We start from the raw sequence: 20572 nt of genomic DNA, 5'->3' as shown, positions 1-20572 counted from the left end.
AACAAACGCCGCGAAGCCAATTTCTGTGAGCAATAACGCTGTTTTTATGAGCGAGAACGAGAACAGCCTTCTCTCTTCGATGACCACCATGGCATCACGAGACGTTCTCAAAGCTGCAAATAGTGCGATCAAATCAAGCAGATTGCATTTACGCAAGCAAAACATGCAACATTTCTCCCTAAGGCTTAGCCCGTTTTGCCTTCCCAAGAAGTTGTACGTGGCCTTTGCTGTTTTTTTTTTAATTGTGCAGCCCTGATTTAAGGATTTTTATGACGTGTCGGGAATCGTTTCGCAGGTCGCGCCACCTCATCAATGTTCCTCAATCTCGAGATGTTTCAAGCAAAGGTCGTACGCCGACTAAAAACGTATTTTCTCCAGGAAAGCACACGTAAGAAAGCGAGAGCTTTACGTGATTAATAAACGACCATCAGCTTCCTGCATTATAGGACAAATCTGAAGGCAAACACGATGGGGAAATGCGCGCTTTTGATTCAAACGGACGGCTCACTTTATTTCCAGAGTGCAGGGACCAGAATAAAGGTGGTAGAAATGTAAGAGGAGTGTAAATGTTTAACAAGGGCTATATTTCTTAGGTAATTTTTCCAAAACGGGTAACAAAATAAGGCATGGAGTTCGTTTGTTTTGTTTACGCGCATATTAATTTCTATTTTCTTAACATAATCAAACTGATTGTCTACAAGAGAAGTCATATCGTAGAAATCAGCGTACATCCGCTTTTGCAGTGCACTGTATACTCACCTTAAGTACTGCACAGCACTTGCTGCAGACTGCTTGAACAGACCTTCGAATTCATCTCGCGCCCACTGGAAAGACAAAATGTTCCGTCCTTTTTTTCAGCACAGCGTCATTTCGACGTCATCACACACACCAGTAGTGGAACCGAGCTGTACATAAGCAAGACACATTCCTTGGGTCGAAAAAAAAATGAGCGGACTCTCGATTTTGCTCAGGTAGAAGCTTGGCCAGAATTCACAAAGCTTTTGGATTGTAAAAGCTGCTTGCAATTCACCAGCCGGCTTCGGTAATATATTTGTCTAACATCACTATTAGCCAATACTGCGAACACAAGCTGTCTTGATTGCCTCTTTCACTAAAAGTGCTGCCACGCGTCGCAAAGAAGGGCCACCGCATACGTTTGACTAGATGCACAGCTATACCTCCGACTGGAGACGCGTACTTCCGACTAGACCTGCCACCAGACAAACAAGCCTCAGCCCAGTAAGTACATTTACGATCAAGTCTCAAGCTACACGAGATAATGAGAGGCAGAATGAAAGTCTGACGGCACATACATGACGCCGGTTGGACGACCGGCCAAACTAAAATCAATAAAGTTGATATATGAGTGCTCCTGGGGAGGGAGGGGGGTGCGATCGATCGGAGATCTTTGTTCGAAACGCGTTCTGTTCGGTTGCTGCAACGCCACAAAGTGGCACTGTTTGCAAAAACTTGTGAGAACGGGGCGGAGAGTGCAGCCAATCGGCGAGCGGTGAACTCCCCGAAAGTTTACTTCCCTGGTTTGTCGTCTGCTTGGAGACAGTATACTACAAAAGGAAATGTTTCTCGTCTTCCAATGAGTGAAATGTTTATCTAAAGAATGAATTTTTTTTCTCAAGCTTAAACACGTTTTCAAATAGTAATACGTGTGACTACTACAATTTATAACTACTAGTTTCTCAGCGTCGTCCCTAGGTGGTGTCGCGCAAAGTGAGAAAAGAAAAAAAAAAAGAAACGACGGGAACAGTGGCGCACTTTTCAAGAGGTAACAACAACATTCCAGTAGGGCTCGCTGACACCCGATGATGGGGTCGAGTTCGCCGCACAACCAGCGCATCATTTGTTTCGAGAAACGAAAGCGACGCTGGAATTCGCATACTGAAAGTTCCTCAAACGCGTTTCGCATCTCCACTGCTCTCGTTCCTCCTCAAGCAACGCCAATGCAACAAAAGAAGTTCCCATCGTAAGCGTCATTTTCTATAATTAAACTATGGATTGGATCGGAACGTGCCATTCCGCGACCGAAGCAGCCGTTTGGATCCAATCCAATCCACCAGACGCGCCATGCGAAACGGGTATCGTACGAGCGTATGATCGCTCCAAACTTCCCAGCTTCTGTCGCGTTCGGCGCCTAGCAGACGACGTGCTCGGTTGCAAGATGATTGACAGGAGCGTGTCGTCATTTTGACGTCACCAAAAACGTGGCCGCGCTCCGCGGCTGGTGATATCGACGCGGAGTAGGCCAATTGCGCGCGCCGGTAACCGTACGAACGCGCCGAGCATCGATCTCCGATCGCAGCCCTGTTGCCTAAGACCCATACTGTTCATAACAAACTGGCCGTAAAAGATTCTAGGGTTGTAAAGATTGCAGTTGCAAAGTTTCAACAACAAAAAAAAAAATTCGGGCAGAACGCGTCCCACAATGAATATTGACGTTATTGCGATTAGCATTGCAGCAATTGCAGCGATACCTTATTGTCAACGCCGAAACATCTAATGCAGCTGGGTTCCTCGCGCTCCACTCCGCACACGCTGCGCCATGTAGCGGCGCCGCCGCTACATGGCGCGGGTGCGATTCCGCTGAGCACTGGAGAAAATTCTGAAGAATGTTTTTTTTAACATCTTTTTTTTTGTCGTTCAAGAGCGGCACATGCGCATTCGTACATGCCCACTTACCCAAGTGGGCGTCAAATAGGCTTGCTGAAAAGCGGAACATGCCTATGTGGCATGTTCCGTAGTGATCCGATGTTGGCATCAAGTTCATTGAAAAGCCGCACAGGCAAGGTGACACATTTCAAGTGATCCAGGTTGGCATCAAAGAAGTTCACTGAACAGGAGCACAAGCCCTGTGCCACATACCGAGTGACTCAAGTTGGTTTGACAGGTGGTTTCGAGCCCTGTTCCCTCAGCCCAGCATCGCGATGAGCTACCCATCAGACCATGGATTACCCACTCCTATAGTGACGCAATTTACAAGGGAAACAGAGTTGCTCCGAGGTCAACTAGCACTCCGAGCAACGTACAGCTTCAGCAGTGATTTAAAATTCTAATAGCTCGACGACAGCGGTGAAACTTGCATGTCTATGCTTTTTCAACGTAGCCATTACAGCACAACGCCTCCATCCGCAGGAAATTATGCGGGGTATTACAAAACCAATAAGGTGTATTGTGTAAGAAAGACCGCTTGAAGAACCAACTCACATATTCGAATCAATGTGAAAAGATTTAGTGAAGCGGTTAACTAAACACCACACTGCTGTTCATATTCTCCAACGTGTTTTGCCGCAGAGCTAACACGTGCCTTCCCGCACACCGAGAATTACACAGTCTTGGGGATCGTCCTGATTTGCTAGGACATTGACTCCCGATCGGCCCATTTTACTTGTCCAGAATCGGCCTACTTTACAACAAGACGAAAAACTGACCAAGAGACGTGCTAAACATTGGGAAAGAAGGCACAGAACGCCTCGCTATAATAACAGAATGAACCCCTTTGAAGGCATACACTCGTCGCGGTACCGTCTTTTGTTTCATTGTGTAATTCCGTGGAGAGCAGAACCAGTCCCTGGCACGTCTGTAGCCAGAAAGGGGCTACATATAAGCCGCTTTCTTTTACGAGTGTTGTCTGTCCTGCACACGAGCTATTCGACCAGACACAAGCAGCAGCAGCCCACGATCACCAAAAGTCCGCGATGGTTCGCTAAAGCTCTTCGCTTAAAAAAAAAAAAAAGCGCTCGGGATAGGAAAGGCACAATACAGACCTGCAGGGTGTGCTCGATGTTATTTGGAAAATGCTTGATTGTGCAGACGGGTACCGACTTTTCGGGCGGGTCGTGGGAGGACGAGTAGGATTCGGTCAAATCCGGCTTCACCACCTGGACATTTCCTTTAGTGCCCATGGTGCCGGACTCGAGCAGCGGCTTGCGGTAGTACACGCAGCGCTTATCCATGTACTGGCCTGCAGGACGTTAGGGAATGTGATAATAGCTTTATTTATTGTGCGTGACAAAAAAAAGTAAAAATTCGCGATGCCCCCATGTATAGGAGGCGCAATCAAAGCTTTAGCGAAGGCCTTCGGGAGGGAACGGTTATAGTCACACTAGGAGCTAGGGGAGCACTTCATAATAAACACGAAGAAAAAGTGTACCCTACACACACACAAATAAAAGGAACGTTCATTACCACTAACAAGGCTCAAGGCACTGACTTTCAATATCTTGCTGTGTTCTGAGATCTTAAGGTGACACGCAATGGTACCCACCTCAATACTGCGAAAGCGGTTGACCTAGTCGCTTGACATAGGCTATATCCAGTATTCTGTTAACGGACACGCACGCACGCAAGGCCGCACTGCGAATTATGTAGTCCAAAAACTCCAGCAAGCATTTACGCCTTCGTAAAGAGGAAGGTACGACGATAATACAGCTCCTTTCTCCGCCCCCCCCCCCCTACCACCACAACCACTACCCTCGCAATGCGTTCCCGAGCTGTGACGGCAACCCAGAATTTCCAAGATGGCTGCACACTCACGCGCGTCCACGTTGTCCAGTGCATTGGCCACGCCGTGGAGGGAATCGAAGAAGTCGTCGTTGTATACGTTCTCCGTTTCTGGACCCACTCTGTCCTCGTGGACTGCGATGTTCACGTCGGGGTTCATTTCAACGACAGCTTTCGCGGCTGTGGCCGACTTCATGCGCTGCGCGCGGCGTCAAACCATAAGAACACGCTTGAAAAAAAGCGCAATCGCCGTAACATAGGTCGAAGGAGGTGAACCTTATGCAAAATAATTTTGAGTCTACCATGTGCCAAATGCGCAATTATGCAGTACTACATAGGGTTCGCTTACAGGAACTGGGGCCGAATCCACGAAGGCCCGCACTGACGAAAAGCTCGCCAGAAGTGTTCCTAAGAGCAAATTCCAGACAATCCTTTTGCGCAGGACATATCAGGGTAGGCCTTTAGCCAATGGCAAAGTAATTAAGAACGAAAATCCTGAATTCGGCCCAAAGTTTTTCGTTGATAAGTGCTTTATGTCATTTACTGTCACTTTCCTAATATTTCCAGCGTCGGAAGTGGCTTGAATTTTCTCTTAAAAGCAATTCTAGTGCAAGATCTTTTTTGTAAATACGGGCTCTGGGGCCGAATTTACAAAGCTTTTCATTCTTAAGTGATCGTTTCCATTGGCCGGCCGCTTTGGTTAATAATTATTAGAGGTGGGTGAATATAATTTTTTTCGAATACAGATCGAACACGAATCGTAAGCTTCGAATAGCGAATCGACTACGGAATAGTTCAACGCAGACGCATACATTTATAGAAGGAATATGATTTCGGTATAATTAGGCAGTATGCTTGTACTCACAAGTGAAAAATAGGAAGACAGCCAACTATTATGGACAATTAGGATCGGTTTTCAACACAGCTTCACTAATTGCCACTTCAGAAATTGCACAAATGGCCTCAGATCTTTAGGGCCTGGTTCCAAACAAGCTTTATAAGAATGGATAGCTGCTGTATGACTAACTTTCAACAAAATGCTACATAAATGGTCGCCAGAAAAGAAAAATCAGGAGGCGAGGAAAAAGAAAACAAGCCGCTGCTGAAAGTCTTGTGAACCGTAAACACATGTAGAAAGGGGATGAAATCACTGGTTGTAAAACTGCTACATGACTGGACTACAAAAAACATTTACTGACAGAATACAAGCAAAAATCACGCGTTGTCACGTAGGCTTCCGCCACGACACCAAAAAACAAAACTTACATTGCCCATTTTGCGACTGAATTGCTTCGAAAACTTTTGTCCTTCCCCGCTTTTGATAGTTTGCGATCCGTCGTTTGGCATATGAAGCACAAGACTAACAGTCGGTTGTTGCACAATATTTGAATTATTCTAAAGTACCGGAGAGGCAACTCTCGAATACGAATAAGAATAGGGTGTAATGTTCGAGCCGTATTCGAAACTTCGATTATTCTCCTACCCCAAATAATATTATGTCCAGCATCGGGATTGGGTTGACTTTGCTTTCACTAAAACTTCCGGCGTAATGTTTTGTGCGTGTGTGTGTGTATGTGTGTGTGTGTGAATACGGGACTTGAATACGACTCGCATACGACCTAGTCTACTCAGAAGCCGAAGCCCAACCTAACCACATTCACATAAACTTGTTTCTAGTACAAGTCGAAGTGTAGCCGTCACCTACAGCGTCGAGGCAAGGCAACCGGCAGCGAGTGGAATGGCGGTTGCCTGCTGTTGGCTGTTTATTTTCCGCCCGCATTACGCTTCTCACATGCAACAGGCCCCAACTGGTCAGGTTGAATCAATGTAGCGCGCAAAGGTCTTGCTAACTAATGCGTCCCAATCCCAGTGGTGGCGCGTTAATACTTATTTTTCTTCGTTGCAGAAAAAGGGCGAAGCCGTGGCCTCGTACGGCGAAGGCATATAGTCATCGGCGTAGCTAAGGAACAGACGGACACCGCGAGCCGATCTTATCGCCAGGTTGCAGCGTGGTCTTGCAGACCAGTTTGCTTGTATCCGAGACGGGGCGTGCACTATAATTGGGCCTGATCGAGCGCTCATGCAACGACCGAAAGGGAGACGATGAGGGCACGGGTCTATTTCGCACAAGCACCCGGGAGAACATGGTGTCGTAGACCAGCGTTCGCTCAAAGCACAGAGCCGTGACGCTTTAGTATACCCCCTATCCTGAAAACGGGGAAGTAAGTCATACGCTCCTACCCACTAGCGAGAATAACTGGAAGTGTTCTGATCCAAGAGCTACAACCGCAGAAGGAGAAAACGACTATACTCTGCTGTTTTTTTGCGCCCAACCAGATACAGACATTAAAGTGCACATTACGCTTCCCGAAACGTTTTTACAGGCAAGAAACGCGCACCGCAAAACGGATGACGCTAATAAATAACTCACGCCGACGTCTTCGGGTCGGAACAGGAACTGCCTGTTGAGATTGGACCGTTCGATGACGTCCATGTCTGTCACGTGAATGAGGCCGTCACTTGCCCCAATGCCCATCATGGCGAAGTTCTTGAGAAGCTCGCAGCCAATAGCTCCAGCGCCAACCTTCGCGTGGGGTATATAATACGCAACCATTGCTCCAATTAGGGCATCAAAAGCACAAGGAACGGTTACATGTTAGCAAAATAAGAAAGTCAATTTTGGTTGCCCGCTTCCGTTTGAACCCATTAATGCCCGAACACAGTTCCACGTCAAGAGAAATTGGAAAAATACTTTATAATTTGGATATGCAGAGTACATTTGTACAATAATATTAAATGTATAGTAATTAATTTTTTAGTAACTGGTTAGCTAACTGTCCATAACTGAACAAACGCTCCAGCACATAAAAAAAAGCTAATAAAGGGAGAGAAGTAGAATTTACTCAATATCTAGTGTGCAGCAATGCATTTTAGAAACTACACAAAAGAGGAAGTTCAGATGTGAAATCGCTGTAATGGGACCTCTCATATTTTCAGCATAAAGGGGGAGGGGGTGCGATAATGCGTAAGCATTAAACTAAGTAAAAACAAGCTAAAGCCATAGTAAATCAATGCTGATACAAGACGAACGAATAATTGGCAATCATCGGTAGTCCAAAACATATTTTAGTAAAAAGAAGAAACTGCTAACAATCAGATCGCATGCTGATTATAAACGCGTAACCAAAACATCACTACACCGATTATTTAGATTACAGTATGGAACGTAAGTACAAACTAAAGTCCTAAAACGATGTGAGGTATGTGATGCTAACTATAACTTAACTGCTGAGAAAAAAATGCACGACCTCAGAGTTCGTTAAAATTATTAAAGCGATGATTTAGCCCTAACCTTACAAGGTAAAATATTCGGTAGTTTATTTACTGAAAACCAGTCGCTTGAGTGCCGTAATGAAATTGAACGTTTTGCAGAAGTAGGTCATTTCGTAATGAAAATCTTGTTAAATCTCCTTCCTACGAATGCACTTAAGAATAATGTGGTTGCTAATGATGCGATAGGCAAATATTGACGCATTGTAATGAACTATAAGTGATCAATCCTAAATGTATTGAAATAATGAAAACGTGGAGAGACATCAGAATCGCGAGGACTAAAAGGTAATCGCACGGATAGCTTGATATTGAATTCGTTGAAGCGGAACCAAACTGGCTGCGTAAGCTAGTCCCCGAGAAGTAATAAGAGCGTTAAGAACGTTATTTTCAACGCCCCTAAATCAGTATCCCGAGGAATTAAGACAGCATCGAATATAGACCTTTTTTTGTCCACGCTGTGGCAGCAGTGCATTCATGACCCCAGAAAACTTCCGGTCATGCATTTGTGACAGTCAAGTTAGCCAAGAAAACGGAAGTATTTTGCGCATCGTTTGCTGTAGGCACATATTCTTGATGTGTTCAGATATAAAGAAACTGCGGCATGTGTCAATCTCATGCATGGGCTTTCTTTTTTGTTGCATTTAACAAGAAAATTCACTTGTAGAACATTCCAACTTCACAGCAAAACTGATGCCAGCTGGAGGGTTCTGTAAACTTATAGGCTATTGTAACTTGTGTTGTTACAGAGGGTTTAACCGGAAGTCTTCTGGAAAGCGTGTTTGTAAGCGTGAAAAAGAGTCGATGCATGTGATACGTTGGGCATTACAGGGCTAATCACAACATACGAAATTCCTAATAGCTCAAAAAAAACCTAAAGACAGCCGACCGCGCAAAATTCGCCCAAGAAAGCAATTGCAAACAAAAAAGTAGGTAACGATAGCGTAAGATTAAATTCCTCACCACAAAGTAGTTTTGAGCCATCAGCTGGTCCTGCACATCGACTCCGAAAACCCGGGTCTGTGCAGCGTAACGGGTACGCTCCTGCACAGTGAAGACAAGAGGATGAAGAAAGCCGCACACTTCTGAACAAAGAAATCTGCAGCGACGGCGAAAATTCTGGCGAATTCCTGGCCAACGCAACGAATCATTCCGAAACTATACTGACAGTCTTTACTCTGTAGAAAGCTCACCATTGCGTTGGCAGCCGCTTCCGGAACGTCTCCGCCCTTTGGGAGGCACTCGAAAGCGTCGAAATAGAGCCATTGCTGGATCGGCATGAACTTTCCACTGCACGCCTGTGAGGTAATAAATAAACCGAACAGCGTGAAAGTGATCGAGGGAGTGAAATACGTGCAAACAGCAAATATTGCGTTATGCGGCTGCCTATAAGCAAAAGCAATTGCCAATTCTATCAGTCAATTCGCGGTTTGTGAAGGCAGCTTATGTTCCCTACTAAACAGGACACACAAAATTCATTCGAGGACCACGAATGGTATTATATATAGTCTCACATTGCGTGCGTGAGAATCTTAAAAAGCTAATGCCTGCTTTTCTGTCACATTTGACTGTTCTACAAGGCATTTACACCTACCAATAAGCGAATGGGCGAACTCGTTTTGGTTTTGTCCAAAACTACGGTCGAGAGACTTAGAAATCAAAATACAAAGAGTAACAAAGTTGTCGCAATGCCATCGTTCGCGGTTATAGTGACGGAACGTCGCCTTCGTGCTCGTTTTTCTTTTTTCTCTATCTTTTTGTGTGTGTGGGGGGGGGGGAGTTGTTTGGAGGGGGGTGATTCGCTGCTTAGCTTCAACGGCTAAGCTGTGTCCGGCAACTCAAGGTTTTTCATCACTATGTGGTCCTTTCGAAACGCTTCCGCATGGAGTTCAATAAGTTTGTTGATTTTCTACACAGTTCTAAAGAAAATGCTTGCGCGGCCTATAATAACATTCTCCATCACAGCGTGTTCATATTGATTTGACATCATGTTCATATCAGTAGCAAGGAAAGCATGCACGATTTGTAAACCTTATTCTAAGCACCCTTTTATATTCAAGAAGGCAGCGGCAGCAAGTATTTTGGCTCTACTAAGTGTCTGCTTAAGTACGCAGCCCATGTAAGAACGAAGTATCTACTAAGTACGTAGCCCATTTCACGGCACTCATAGAAAGCTTACAAAGCTGAGCTTTAGAAGCTGACTCTGCGCAGCACAGCCACCTGGATGTACACCCTTAAAGGGCCCCTCGCCACATTCGGCCATTTTTTAACAGACGATCGCCGCGTATACCTGATGCGGAGACAATCATGTCTGCGAAACATTACGGCGCTGTGCGCCGCGAGATCAGCTGAAATTTCTAAGCAAACGCCGCACTCCCTCGCTCTCGTTTACAGCGCCCTGCCAGCCGCAGAGCCACGGTCATACGCACGCACATTCCTCATTGGCGTGCGCGTTTCGTCACTGACCATGACCAATCAACCAGTTATGACCATGACCAATCAAAGCGGGAGGCGCAACTCTGCAAGAAAGGAGGCGGGGCTTACGCCGCGGTACATTGCTCGACTACGGTATGGGAGAAAGCAGGGGAAAAAAGCACCGCTTGGAAACGCTACAAGATGCAGAGGGTGAGAGCGTCTCCGTTGGCAGTAACTCTCGCCTCCTGGCGGCATGACAGCAGGGTAGTTACTTTCTTCAATTTCTTCCTATACTTATCCTATTAGAAACATTGTTTTCGTAACACGCTTATTAGACGGTGCTTTACGTTTCCAGTGTATAACCGAAATTTGCAATGGGGCCTCGTGAGCTCAGGCCAAACGGGCAACGAGCGAGGAACCCACCTTCATCACTTCCTGGGCAGCGATGCTTCCGATCACCGCCTGCATGGGACACAGGGAGCCCGCCGATACGCATGACAGAGTCGTGATCAGCTTCTCGTCTACGCTTTCCAGTGGTGTGGGCATAGCAGCGTTCTTTTTCTTGGCTAGTTGGACAACCTCCGCTGCATCGTCCTGCAATGGCCACGGTCGCTTAGCGGACGGATCTCATGGACAAGATGACGAAGCAAGATGTCAACGTCATGTATCAAGTCAGCTAATGTCTATGCGAAGACATTCCGCTTCGGGCAGCATACCTTAGGTCCCGAAGCGTACCATGTACAAGTTTCACTTTTGAAATTCGCTATTTATAAACGAAACTACGAACTACGCCTTGGGTTATATGGAAAGCGCTACTTCATATAATTTTAATCGATTTGTGCGCCCACTATGAAAACGTAGGTGTGGACTTTCCTCTCAAATATATTTAATTTTTATTTAGTATCAGTATATGGAACGATAATTGAAAAGAGGTTGAAAGCGTTCCGTTTCAAACACCAGAAGTTTCACACTTGTTGGTTCGAAAGTGGTATTCGTAGATTAAAGGTTTTGCAAATATGTTTTATTGCCGTAGCAGTTATATAGATAAGGCGCATTTCTACCGCTGCCGGCGTCGGCGTTGCCGTGATGTTTTGTATAACGTCCAAGTGCGATAACATCGTGGCCGCGCGCCGTATGCTGTAGGGGCGAATGAAATCTTGCGTGGGTGAGCCGAGGACGGTGGCTCGATCTCGCACGCGTAAGGCAGGAAGGCGGAGAGAAAGTGCAGCGTCTTTCATCGATCGCAAGGCAAAGGAGGGGAGGGGTGGCTGAGCGCGGCCGCGTGGACCCTATCTTGAAAGCGATCGGCGATGCGTACACAGTCGAGACGCGCCGAGAGCTCACAACTTCGTGTGCGCGCTGTGTTCTTGCCGCTTCGGTCACGTTGAAGCAAAAGGCCGCACGAAGGTCGATTCGCTCGCTGCTGCTGCTGCTCTTCCTCCCGCCAGCGTTGAGATGTGTTCATGTTTGTGTGTGTGCGCTTGACACCAGGATTCTTAATTTAGTTAGAGGACGTTTGCAAGTTTTTACGGCCTATAAATCTATATTTCTTACTTCGTACAACTGTCTAATAATTTGCTATCGCAATCGTTGCTTTGCCTTTCGGGTGAAATTGCGAATTTCTTTTAGTGGAAGGACATACCAAAGTGTACACGGTCGCTTTTGCTTCTTCTAAGCAATGAAGCTCGTATTAGTGAAAATGATCTATTAGTTATCGTATGAGGGCGTTATTTGACAAGCATCGTTATGATAGCGAGACAATCACCGCTACGATAGCCAATAACAGACTACACTTAGGCAGGAATGTTGCGGATACACGTCCTAATTTAGAATGAAGGTAAACCACCAAAATATTGAAAGCAACTGAACCACACTTGCAATCGAGTGACCACTTTTTATTCTTGCCAACAAATGAGCGAAAATCGGCTCACATTCCGTAAAACTTTATTGCCGCGTGGCAATAAATACGGTCGCGCTCACTGTAATCCTAGGAAGTATGTGGTCACGTGGTGAGAGCAATTAGAAAAGATCTGTCAACACAAAAGACGTGGAAAGAAAACGTTGCGATGCCAGCACTAGAAATAAAAAACACAGATTGACCAATATCTTGCGTTGCAAATTTCCAGTGCAAAAGGCATGGATGTAGCGTTTTATGCTGCTCAGCCATGCGTCTTATCGCCTGCTCAATATTTATAAATAGATACTCTACTACTGAATTTTGTCGTCGCGCTCATTTCTACAACACATTCCAATTACATGTAGACATCTTGGCCGACGTTGCACTATACAGGTAGTGATCTAGCCCACTGTGATGATGACGTACCTTGTTCCATGGCCGAGGAAGGCGTAAGTGCAACTCGTGAAATTCGTGAAGAGCCTGGAAACCCAGGTGAAGCTGAGGTGCACGGTTCACTTTGGCGAAGTCCGAAATGACGAAGTCCGGCTCAGCCATGGACTCTCTTAAAGATTTCTGCATATGCACAGAACAGGCAGACCATCAGCGGCTCGCTTCCTGTGAAGAAATAACCACAAAAAGGCAAGGCCGCACATACGATAGAAGCGCACAGGGATTTCAATCAGCTTGAATACCCTATACTTGATAACCTAAAAGCAACTGACAAACAGTACCCTACACTCGATAAAATAACGTAAGAGAACTCACAAACTTGATGTCCTTTGGCATCTTTACTTGGGTTGCGACGCCACCTAGAGTGTATTCACCGAACTGCGTTGTGTCGCCGATGGAGAAGGTGTAGGGACCTGGATGAGCGTAAAACACACCAGGAAAATGCAAGGACTCTACAGCATCGCACTAAGGCGAAGACTTTACACTCTAAGCGATGCTTCCGCTGCCACTAGAAGAACAGCTCACTCACCGAGCACCTTGATTTTCATCGGTGGGCAGTTGTTTATCTCGGTCATGCCCTTGACTTCAGAGAAGGTGACGTAGTCTCCGTCTTCGAAGCCGTGCCGCATTCTGTCCAGGCAGGTCACCACGCCCTCCTCGTCCTGCCCAGGTGCGCAGAGTAGAGAGATATCACGTAACCACGGTGTAAGATAGAGTTTATCTTATTCCGTGACCATAACGAACGAGAGCGAAAAATCCACGCCTGTTTTCGCACTGATACTGTCCACCATACAAGGTGCTTTTCAATCACGTTTCGGTCCACTTTTCTAAAACGCTCGGGGGATAAAGTCAAGGTTCCGCTTTCATCAATATATGTGTTTTAACCTTTCATTTTATGAGCGGAGAATGTGCCTGTTCCGCGATTTCTTCGCCACATTATGCGTTAATAATGTGTACGGACGATAAAACAAGAAGTGGCCCAGGCCACCGGTTAGGTAGAGTATTGTCGAATAGGTGGGCTGGACAGAACGTAAGACTAAATGAGAAACAGGCAGTTCTCGCTTAATATCGCAAAATTATCGCAACTTCTCGCAATTCATTCTCTTTTCGTTCAAAACCACTTGATGAAGCTAACAACGGAATAAAGACCTATACAACGGTAGACGTGCTCGAACAAAACACAAATACCATGTAGCGCGAGTGAAGCAAATAATGCAAAATATTTTTTTTTACAAAGCCTCAACATTTCAGCAACCCGCGATGGACAAGCGCGCCCTAACTTGTCGTATCTATATTCGTTCATTATTCAGTACGTTTTCCGGCACAAATTTCAAGGCACGTGAGCTCTCGACTGCCAATCAGAGAGTCAACATGGCGGATAATGGCGTCCGTGCAGTCGCCATGAGTGTCGAGAATAGAGCCTCTATTTGGATCTATCTTGCACCGACTGTGCACAGTGGCTGGGCCAGTTTAAATTGCTGTTATGTCTAAGGTACACCAAGTTAACAATGCGCGAGACCAGACAAAACGATACGGGTAAAAGTGGCTTCCTGAATAAAAAAAGACATCTATTTTTTTTTTTGTTTTCCCCGCTAAGCCCTGCAAGAATGCGTTCTCAAATTTATAGACGAGCTCCCCCCCCCCCCCCCCCCCCCCCCCCCCACGTGCTTTCTTACATACCTTGGTGATGGAATCGATCAATATAGACAGCGGCTGCTCTCCGTTCGTGTCCAGCACTCGGAAGTTTTCGCCGAAGTCGCAGAATATCTGCCTGCGGTTCGAGAAGGCGAGAACGCGTTGACACAAACTCCGGTTTTACGGAGCGTTTTGAGAAACGGCGTTTCGCTACGTGAAAACGGCGCTCGGCTGCGGGACCCACCCAGCAAGGCCCCGGGTATCGGCCACAATTAGAGAAATGTTGTGTCCGCGGGTGAAGTCCGAAACGAGCTGCTGCTGTTCCAGCGGAGTCTCGGTCAGTACCACCACCTAGAAGGACACAATCTGGTTGTGAGAGAAGCTTGGGCTTGGTGGCGTATATGCTGAACAGTAAGGGAACAGCGTTACTAAGATATTCCGTGTTTTTTTTTTTTTGATTTAGCTGCCAACTCTGTAGTTACAACAAGGCGCCTCAATTTGTAGAGAGTGCGACGTGTAGTTAGTCACATGACATTTCAATACAGGCCGTTGAAAACGCGCGTCGGCCTTAGCTAAATTACGCGTCCAGCGTCAAGATTGGACGAAATTTTAATTTACGAACAGTTCTAGGGTAAGAGCTTTTTGCGATTACGGGCCTGGGGTGCTATGCAAGGAAGGCCTGAGTTTGGCAAAGTTCAGGATCTCCGCGAGCTCTGCCGACGCCCTTAGACGAATGGGCTAACTGTATCAAGGCATAAAATGCAACCCTCGACACGGCTGCAATTTCATAGGTTTATCCAGATTCACTCTTGGGTTATCATTGGGGCGCTACCTCACGGGTGGCTGAACAAAAAAAAAAAAAAAAGAGGAGTAACGTGGTCAGACCGTCCGTTCCATCTCTTATTGTTCCACCCAGTACATCACCTCTGTAAATAAGTTATTACAAAAATTGCCTTTTAACGCATTCGAAAGAAATGAAAGGGTTGGCGAGGGAGTCCGCCAAGTCTGTATTCTTCGCATGCTTGCGACGGTGGATAGGCAGAAAATGTCCGCAAGAGGAGACGCGCCCGTGACACTCACGGTATCGCGATATTGCGCTGATAACAATAAGCGCCGCTTGCGCGTAACATGGCCCACTCGTCTGCCTAATTGAAACGAGGAAGTGGCGGACACAGGGGCGCTCGTGTTTTCATAGGTGGCTTCATCTCGACATTTTGTCGTCTGCTGCTTTCGCGCGCTCCACGCCATCTTTGTTCCCTGTCTGTCGTCAAGCAAACTCAGGCGAGCGAGAAACTCGGGGCACCCTGCATAGCGCCCCTGGAGCCGAAAGCGCAAAACATTTAGTTCGTAAGTGCTGCGCCTCATTGGCCAGCCGCCTTTGGTAATGATATGTCCGTTGTCCCGATTGGCTGCTTCGTGCTCTTGCGAACAGTTCTAGCGTAAGTGAACTTTTTTTTTAATGTCGCCCCTATTAAATTGCTATTGGCCTCGTGGACATACCGTGGCGCCACCTGCTGCAATCTCTCCGTGACGTGGAAGGCGACATCACGTGACACAGGTGCCAAGTATTCGGCATCGCCAACGGTTCAGTCATTGTTAATTCCGAGTGTTTGTAAGTTTTATGCGTCCTATGTGTCGCATCTTGGCTGCAAAACAACCTAGTTCGTACTACATCCCGGTCTAGTGCGTAGGGCAGCAAAGGGTTGTGGCGAGTGAGCAACCTAATGCTTTCACATTGGTTATTCAGCTCGCGTGATCTTTCATAAAAGTAGATGTACGAACTGTTGCCGCAATAAGAGTACTGTTCAGAGCATTTGTCGTAGAGAGTGTAGCTTGTCACTTTCGCCAAAATTATCGCGGGACGTTGATTTATCGCCGGTATATTATAATACGTGGAACTTCAACAGCTTTTATTTTTGTCACCTCAATCCAATGCTTCCCCTATGTGCGCGCACGCAAGAGACATACACTCGGACGATCGATTTCGGCGATATCACTTTCAGTGCGCGCTTATTGGCTGGTTGAGCGAAACCGGATGATCTGATTGGCTGGTTGAGCACTGCCTCATGCGAAGGTGATACTACTATCGCCGAAAGTGATCGTCCGAGAATACGTCGCCAGGTCGCATGCGTCTCCGCACCGGGTATTTCGACTGATGTCATATCAAGTGATCAGGCTACAAGACCTGTGTGCATCGCTTGCTCGACTCTTTGGCAGACCACATTTTTTTTTTCGTTTTCAGTGACATTTATCAGCCAAGCATCTCGCTTCCGCTTCATTTTTGGGGGGCTTTTTTTTTTCGAATTCGTCCGGCACTGCGGCACCGAGCAGTAAACCACGCTGTAAAAGGGGCCTTCTAAATTGCCAAGTTGGCAATGGAACACGTTATCTACAACCCTATAATAAAGGCTCCAGTCGCCCAGCCAGCGAGCTGCGTTGGCTACGGCAGAGGCGTGAACGCGAGTCCCGTGATGTCACTTTCTACGTCATAGCTATAGCAGCGCCGTGGCCCTCGAGGCCAGCACATGTTTGTCTCGGCGCTTTCCACGGACTGCTCCGCGTGTGCTTGCAACGAAAGTTTACGATTGTGACTTTCCGTAGCCTTGCTAAAGCGGCCATTGTTAATACGCGGCAGCAGCCGCAGCGTGGACTGTGGAATGAAGGCATCGAACAGCACGTGGAAAGGGCTGTCTTGAGTGGAGCACGAAAGTGAGAAAACAGCCTGCAAATGGGTGTCGAAATCCGCGCCTTTAAGTGCCCAGCTTGATGCCGCATGCAAGTGGGAACACGAAGCCAAGTGTCGGAGAGCGACACAGTCTAGGTTCTAAAGCCAGCAATGAAGGCAGCAACGCAAGACTAAACAAAGTAGCAGCTTATTGCTAACAAGCTTATAGAAAAACAGCCGCTACGTGCCGGCACTTATAATAGTGACAATTCACAGTTTCTTTTCGTTTATTGAATATAGACGTTAGTTCACGATCATGCCTCGCAAACATAACTTTCATGCTTTCGAACTACTGAATCTGATTTCATTGGAAAAAATTGGCGCTATTCTTCCTTTCTTCCTTTCTGAATTACGAAGAAACTTTGACAAAGCCCAGAGACCTAAGCATGTGCCTAACGGACCTTATGGAAATGAACGCCCCGGTCACTACATACATGTGAGGCTGAATTCACAAATATATTGGTGCGTAAAGCTTGTCTGAATCATTGGTAGGCCCCACTGGCTAAACTATGTTCATCACACGATTGCCCGGCTCATATTACTGATAACAACTATCGAATTGATGTGCGAACTGGACCCCTTGAGCCTAACTACCCACAATAACTTTCGTTCACAAAAAGTTATTACGCTCTAATTGTTCGTAAGAGTACTTTTCAACCAAATCTGTCGGTGGACATATATTTATCATAGGCGGACAGCCAATGGCAAAGAGCACTCACAAGCGGAAAGCTTTTGCGAATTCGGCCCTGTGCATCCCGCCCTCCGCTTTGTCATCGTTTGGTTTCCGCTTTTGCTGATGTCACCTCTTCCGACCAATCCGAGTATAACATTTAGAGAATGCAGATTAATGACGGGTAATTCTCAAGCCCGAAAATAAGCTTTGCACACTCTCACCGCGGTCTGCAGGTGATTTTCGGAATTCCAGTGACGCTAGCTACGATGTCATAGGAACCAATGCAAGCTACATAATCTCACTCGTGCGTTAGCTCCAGAACATTGCCACTTACACTGAACTTCTCCACAAAGTCAGGGGACAGTGGCTTCGTATAGGTCTTCACACACACGTATTGGTTAAGTTGCGTCAGCCATGGCTCGGAAGCGGAGGCTCTGTTCTCGCCCAGGTTCTCCTCGCTTAGGTAGTACTGGAAAACATACAAGCATCACAGTGTAGGCGGCGGCAAGCACTGTTCGTGGTGCAATACGTCATCCTATCAGGACATGCAGCAATATTCCCAAACACGTATCAATTGCTGAGGCCCCTTTCAGTATAAAGAGCCAAATCTTCGGCTTCACTCTGACTACATTTGAGCCTCTAGGTTGAACGCGCCATTTCTTTTCATTGAGAAATTGAACCGTGCTGATACTAAAGCTTAAGCAAATATAGTCTTGACCCCGCCCCAATCATTGTAAAATATATTCTGCTGTATCGCCTAGCGAGGAAGCTACTGCCGCAAGGCAATAGACGTGAAACAATATCGTCAGATTTTGAATCAACTTTATAATATCTAAAGTGCGTCCAAAGAAAATATGTATTGTAGTGCAGCGCGAGCGTTCCTACAAAAAAAAAAAACAACTAGCATTTGTAGGTTATTCAGACCTTGAGGCGTTATCGAGTTTTGATATCGTTCCTTGGAAAGGGAGGCCATATATTTTTCCGCTTTGTGGCAACAAACACTATTTGACCGAAGCGAAGCTGTCTTCGTAGTATAGTCGCTGAGTTCACAGCCTACAGGTAAATAAACGTCCTCTGTGGCGTCGGTCACAGAGGACGTTTCTGTGGCGTCGGTATGCTGCACGCTTACAGAATTGTTCTTTTAAATCACGGTGACCTAAAAGTATATTTGTACACAAGCTCGCATCAGCTGAGCAAACTACAGCGCCGCGTGTGTAACCCATGCTCTTGGACAATCGATACATTAATCTTCGCATTGCTCTTTTATTTTCCTTTTATTTGGTCATCAGAAAAGGTCAAAGAGCAGTATGTGGCTAAAGGCAGGGATTTGCATGACTTGGCCAGACCCCCTTTACACAATGCAAATGAAGTCGAAACAAATTGTTTTTCAGTTCACGTAGCTGTGGACGGACCGGTACACCCCGTTCGGAACAAAAATTCAAAAAGAAAAACGTGAAGTATCGCAGGTAATGCACGCCACTTTACAAGTACAAAATATCACTTGTAATAAGAAAGTCATAAATGTCTAAGGTACTACTCAAATTTAAGATATATATACACATAACTACCATAACGAGGTGATATTTCTCCCGAAAAGCAACCGCGGCGCAATAAAGAGAACGTATAGTGTGACGACCAGAAAAAAGAAATGCTATTTGAGCTGCAAGAAAAAGCAGAAGAAAGTTGTATACGCAAAAAGCGTTTACTGAATCTATTATTTTATGAAAAGAACACACTGTGATGCCTAGTGCTGCTGCTGTCATGGAAAACGACATGCCAATGGTAATCAGAAACTGCTTGCATTTATTCTTGAAAGTATAAGCTTTTTCTCGAAATCAATTTAATTTTCTACAATGTTAAGCAACTTTGTCACCTGATACTGCAATGTTTACCTCCCATAGTTTGTGTTAAAAAATTATGGGGGTTAACGTGCCAAAACCACTTTCTGATTATGAGGCACGCCGTAGTGGAGGACTCCGGAAATTTCGACCACCTGCGGTTCGTTAACGTGCACCTAAATCTAAGCACACGGGTGTTTTCGCCCCCATCGAAATACGGCCGCCGCGACGAGGATTCGATCCCGCGACCTCGTGCTCAGCAGCCCAACATCATAGCCACTAAGCAACCACGGCAGGTATACTTTGTGCTGCCGGCGTTCGTCTACGCTGTCGGATCGGGTGCGTGGCTGAACTGCAATTGGATTTGTTGTACAGGGAATGTTCGTAAATCCACTGTAATAACTTAATAACCGTTAAGCCGGTTAATAACCGTTAATTAGCGAATGCTTGTAAGTCTATACTGACGATAAAACCACCAGCCTTACTTTGTATAGCTATCGCTATCGATGCTTCACCTTTCGGGCAAAACAGCGACTATTTTTGTCTAAGAATAAACCAACCGTCACTAATTTTCTTTCATTGTTCCTGCTATCTTATGTTTAATGGGCATTCGTGCCTGTCCTAGGGACCTGCTTTTCTGGAAACCGTACTGCGATTCTCTTGCGACTTAGGGGGCCGTGAACCTGTTAGTCTGTCGTGAAAACACGCTAAAGCATTTTGAAATGAAGGAGGAGGACTGAAATTGTCTTGCAACTGTTCAGATCACTAGCATCATCTCGCTTATGAACCGTAGTAATTTTGGTTATATTAAATTCATTCAGACAGTCAACAATCATTTTATTAATTACGCCTGCAAACAATGGACCAATTTTGTCCGGAACATGCTTGTATCATCATTTTCAGCCACATCATTGTTTGATGTAACTACTCCTCGTACACCAGCCTCGTCGTGAACCTGCCCCACCTGGATGGGTGTAGTCGGATTGAGCATTATGGAGCTTCGCACCAATTTCTGTTCATGTGTTTACTCGTCTAAACTATTCAATTAAAGCACCTATCCCATTTCGCACTTATGATTGCGCAGTGGCAGTTGT

General features: G+C 46.0%; 1 protein-coding gene across 3 annotated transcripts in view; it reads right to left on the bottom strand.

Annotated features, from left to right (window-relative positions):
• The window catches only part of LOC142579631 (ubiquitin-like modifier-activating enzyme 1), a 52275-nt gene that overhangs the window by 20818 nt on the left and 10885 nt on the right, over positions 1-20572 (bottom strand). For all 3 annotated transcript variants that reach the window (XR_012827430.1, XM_075690025.1, XM_075690026.1), the window contains exons 5-17: positions 17975-18109; positions 14487-14593; positions 14288-14378; positions 13137-13269; positions 12923-13020; positions 12584-12730; positions 10684-10854; positions 9039-9143; positions 8809-8889; positions 6947-7099; positions 4549-4714; positions 3780-3976; positions 760-824 (exon numbers count right to left, since the gene is read on the bottom strand). Coding sequence is in view for 2 of the 3 variants with exons in the window: in XM_075690025.1 (XP_075546140.1) it covers positions 760-824; positions 3780-3976; positions 4549-4714; positions 6947-7099; positions 8809-8889; positions 9039-9143; positions 10684-10854; positions 12584-12730; positions 12923-13020; positions 13137-13269; positions 14288-14378; positions 14487-14593; positions 17975-18109 (1649 nt within the window). In the remaining variant the exon portion in view is untranslated. The remainder of the gene's footprint in view (positions 1-759; positions 825-3779; positions 3977-4548; positions 4715-6946; positions 7100-8808; positions 8890-9038; positions 9144-10683; positions 10855-12583; positions 12731-12922; positions 13021-13136; positions 13270-14287; positions 14379-14486; positions 14594-17974; positions 18110-20572) is intronic.

The sequence above is a fragment of the Dermacentor variabilis genome, chromosome 4 (genome assembly GCF_050947875.1).
Source record: "Dermacentor variabilis isolate Ectoservices chromosome 4, ASM5094787v1, whole genome shotgun sequence".
Lineage (NCBI taxonomy): Eukaryota > Metazoa > Arthropoda > Arachnida > Ixodida > Ixodidae > Dermacentor > Dermacentor variabilis.
This window is presented reverse-complemented; position numbering and strand designations above follow the sequence as displayed.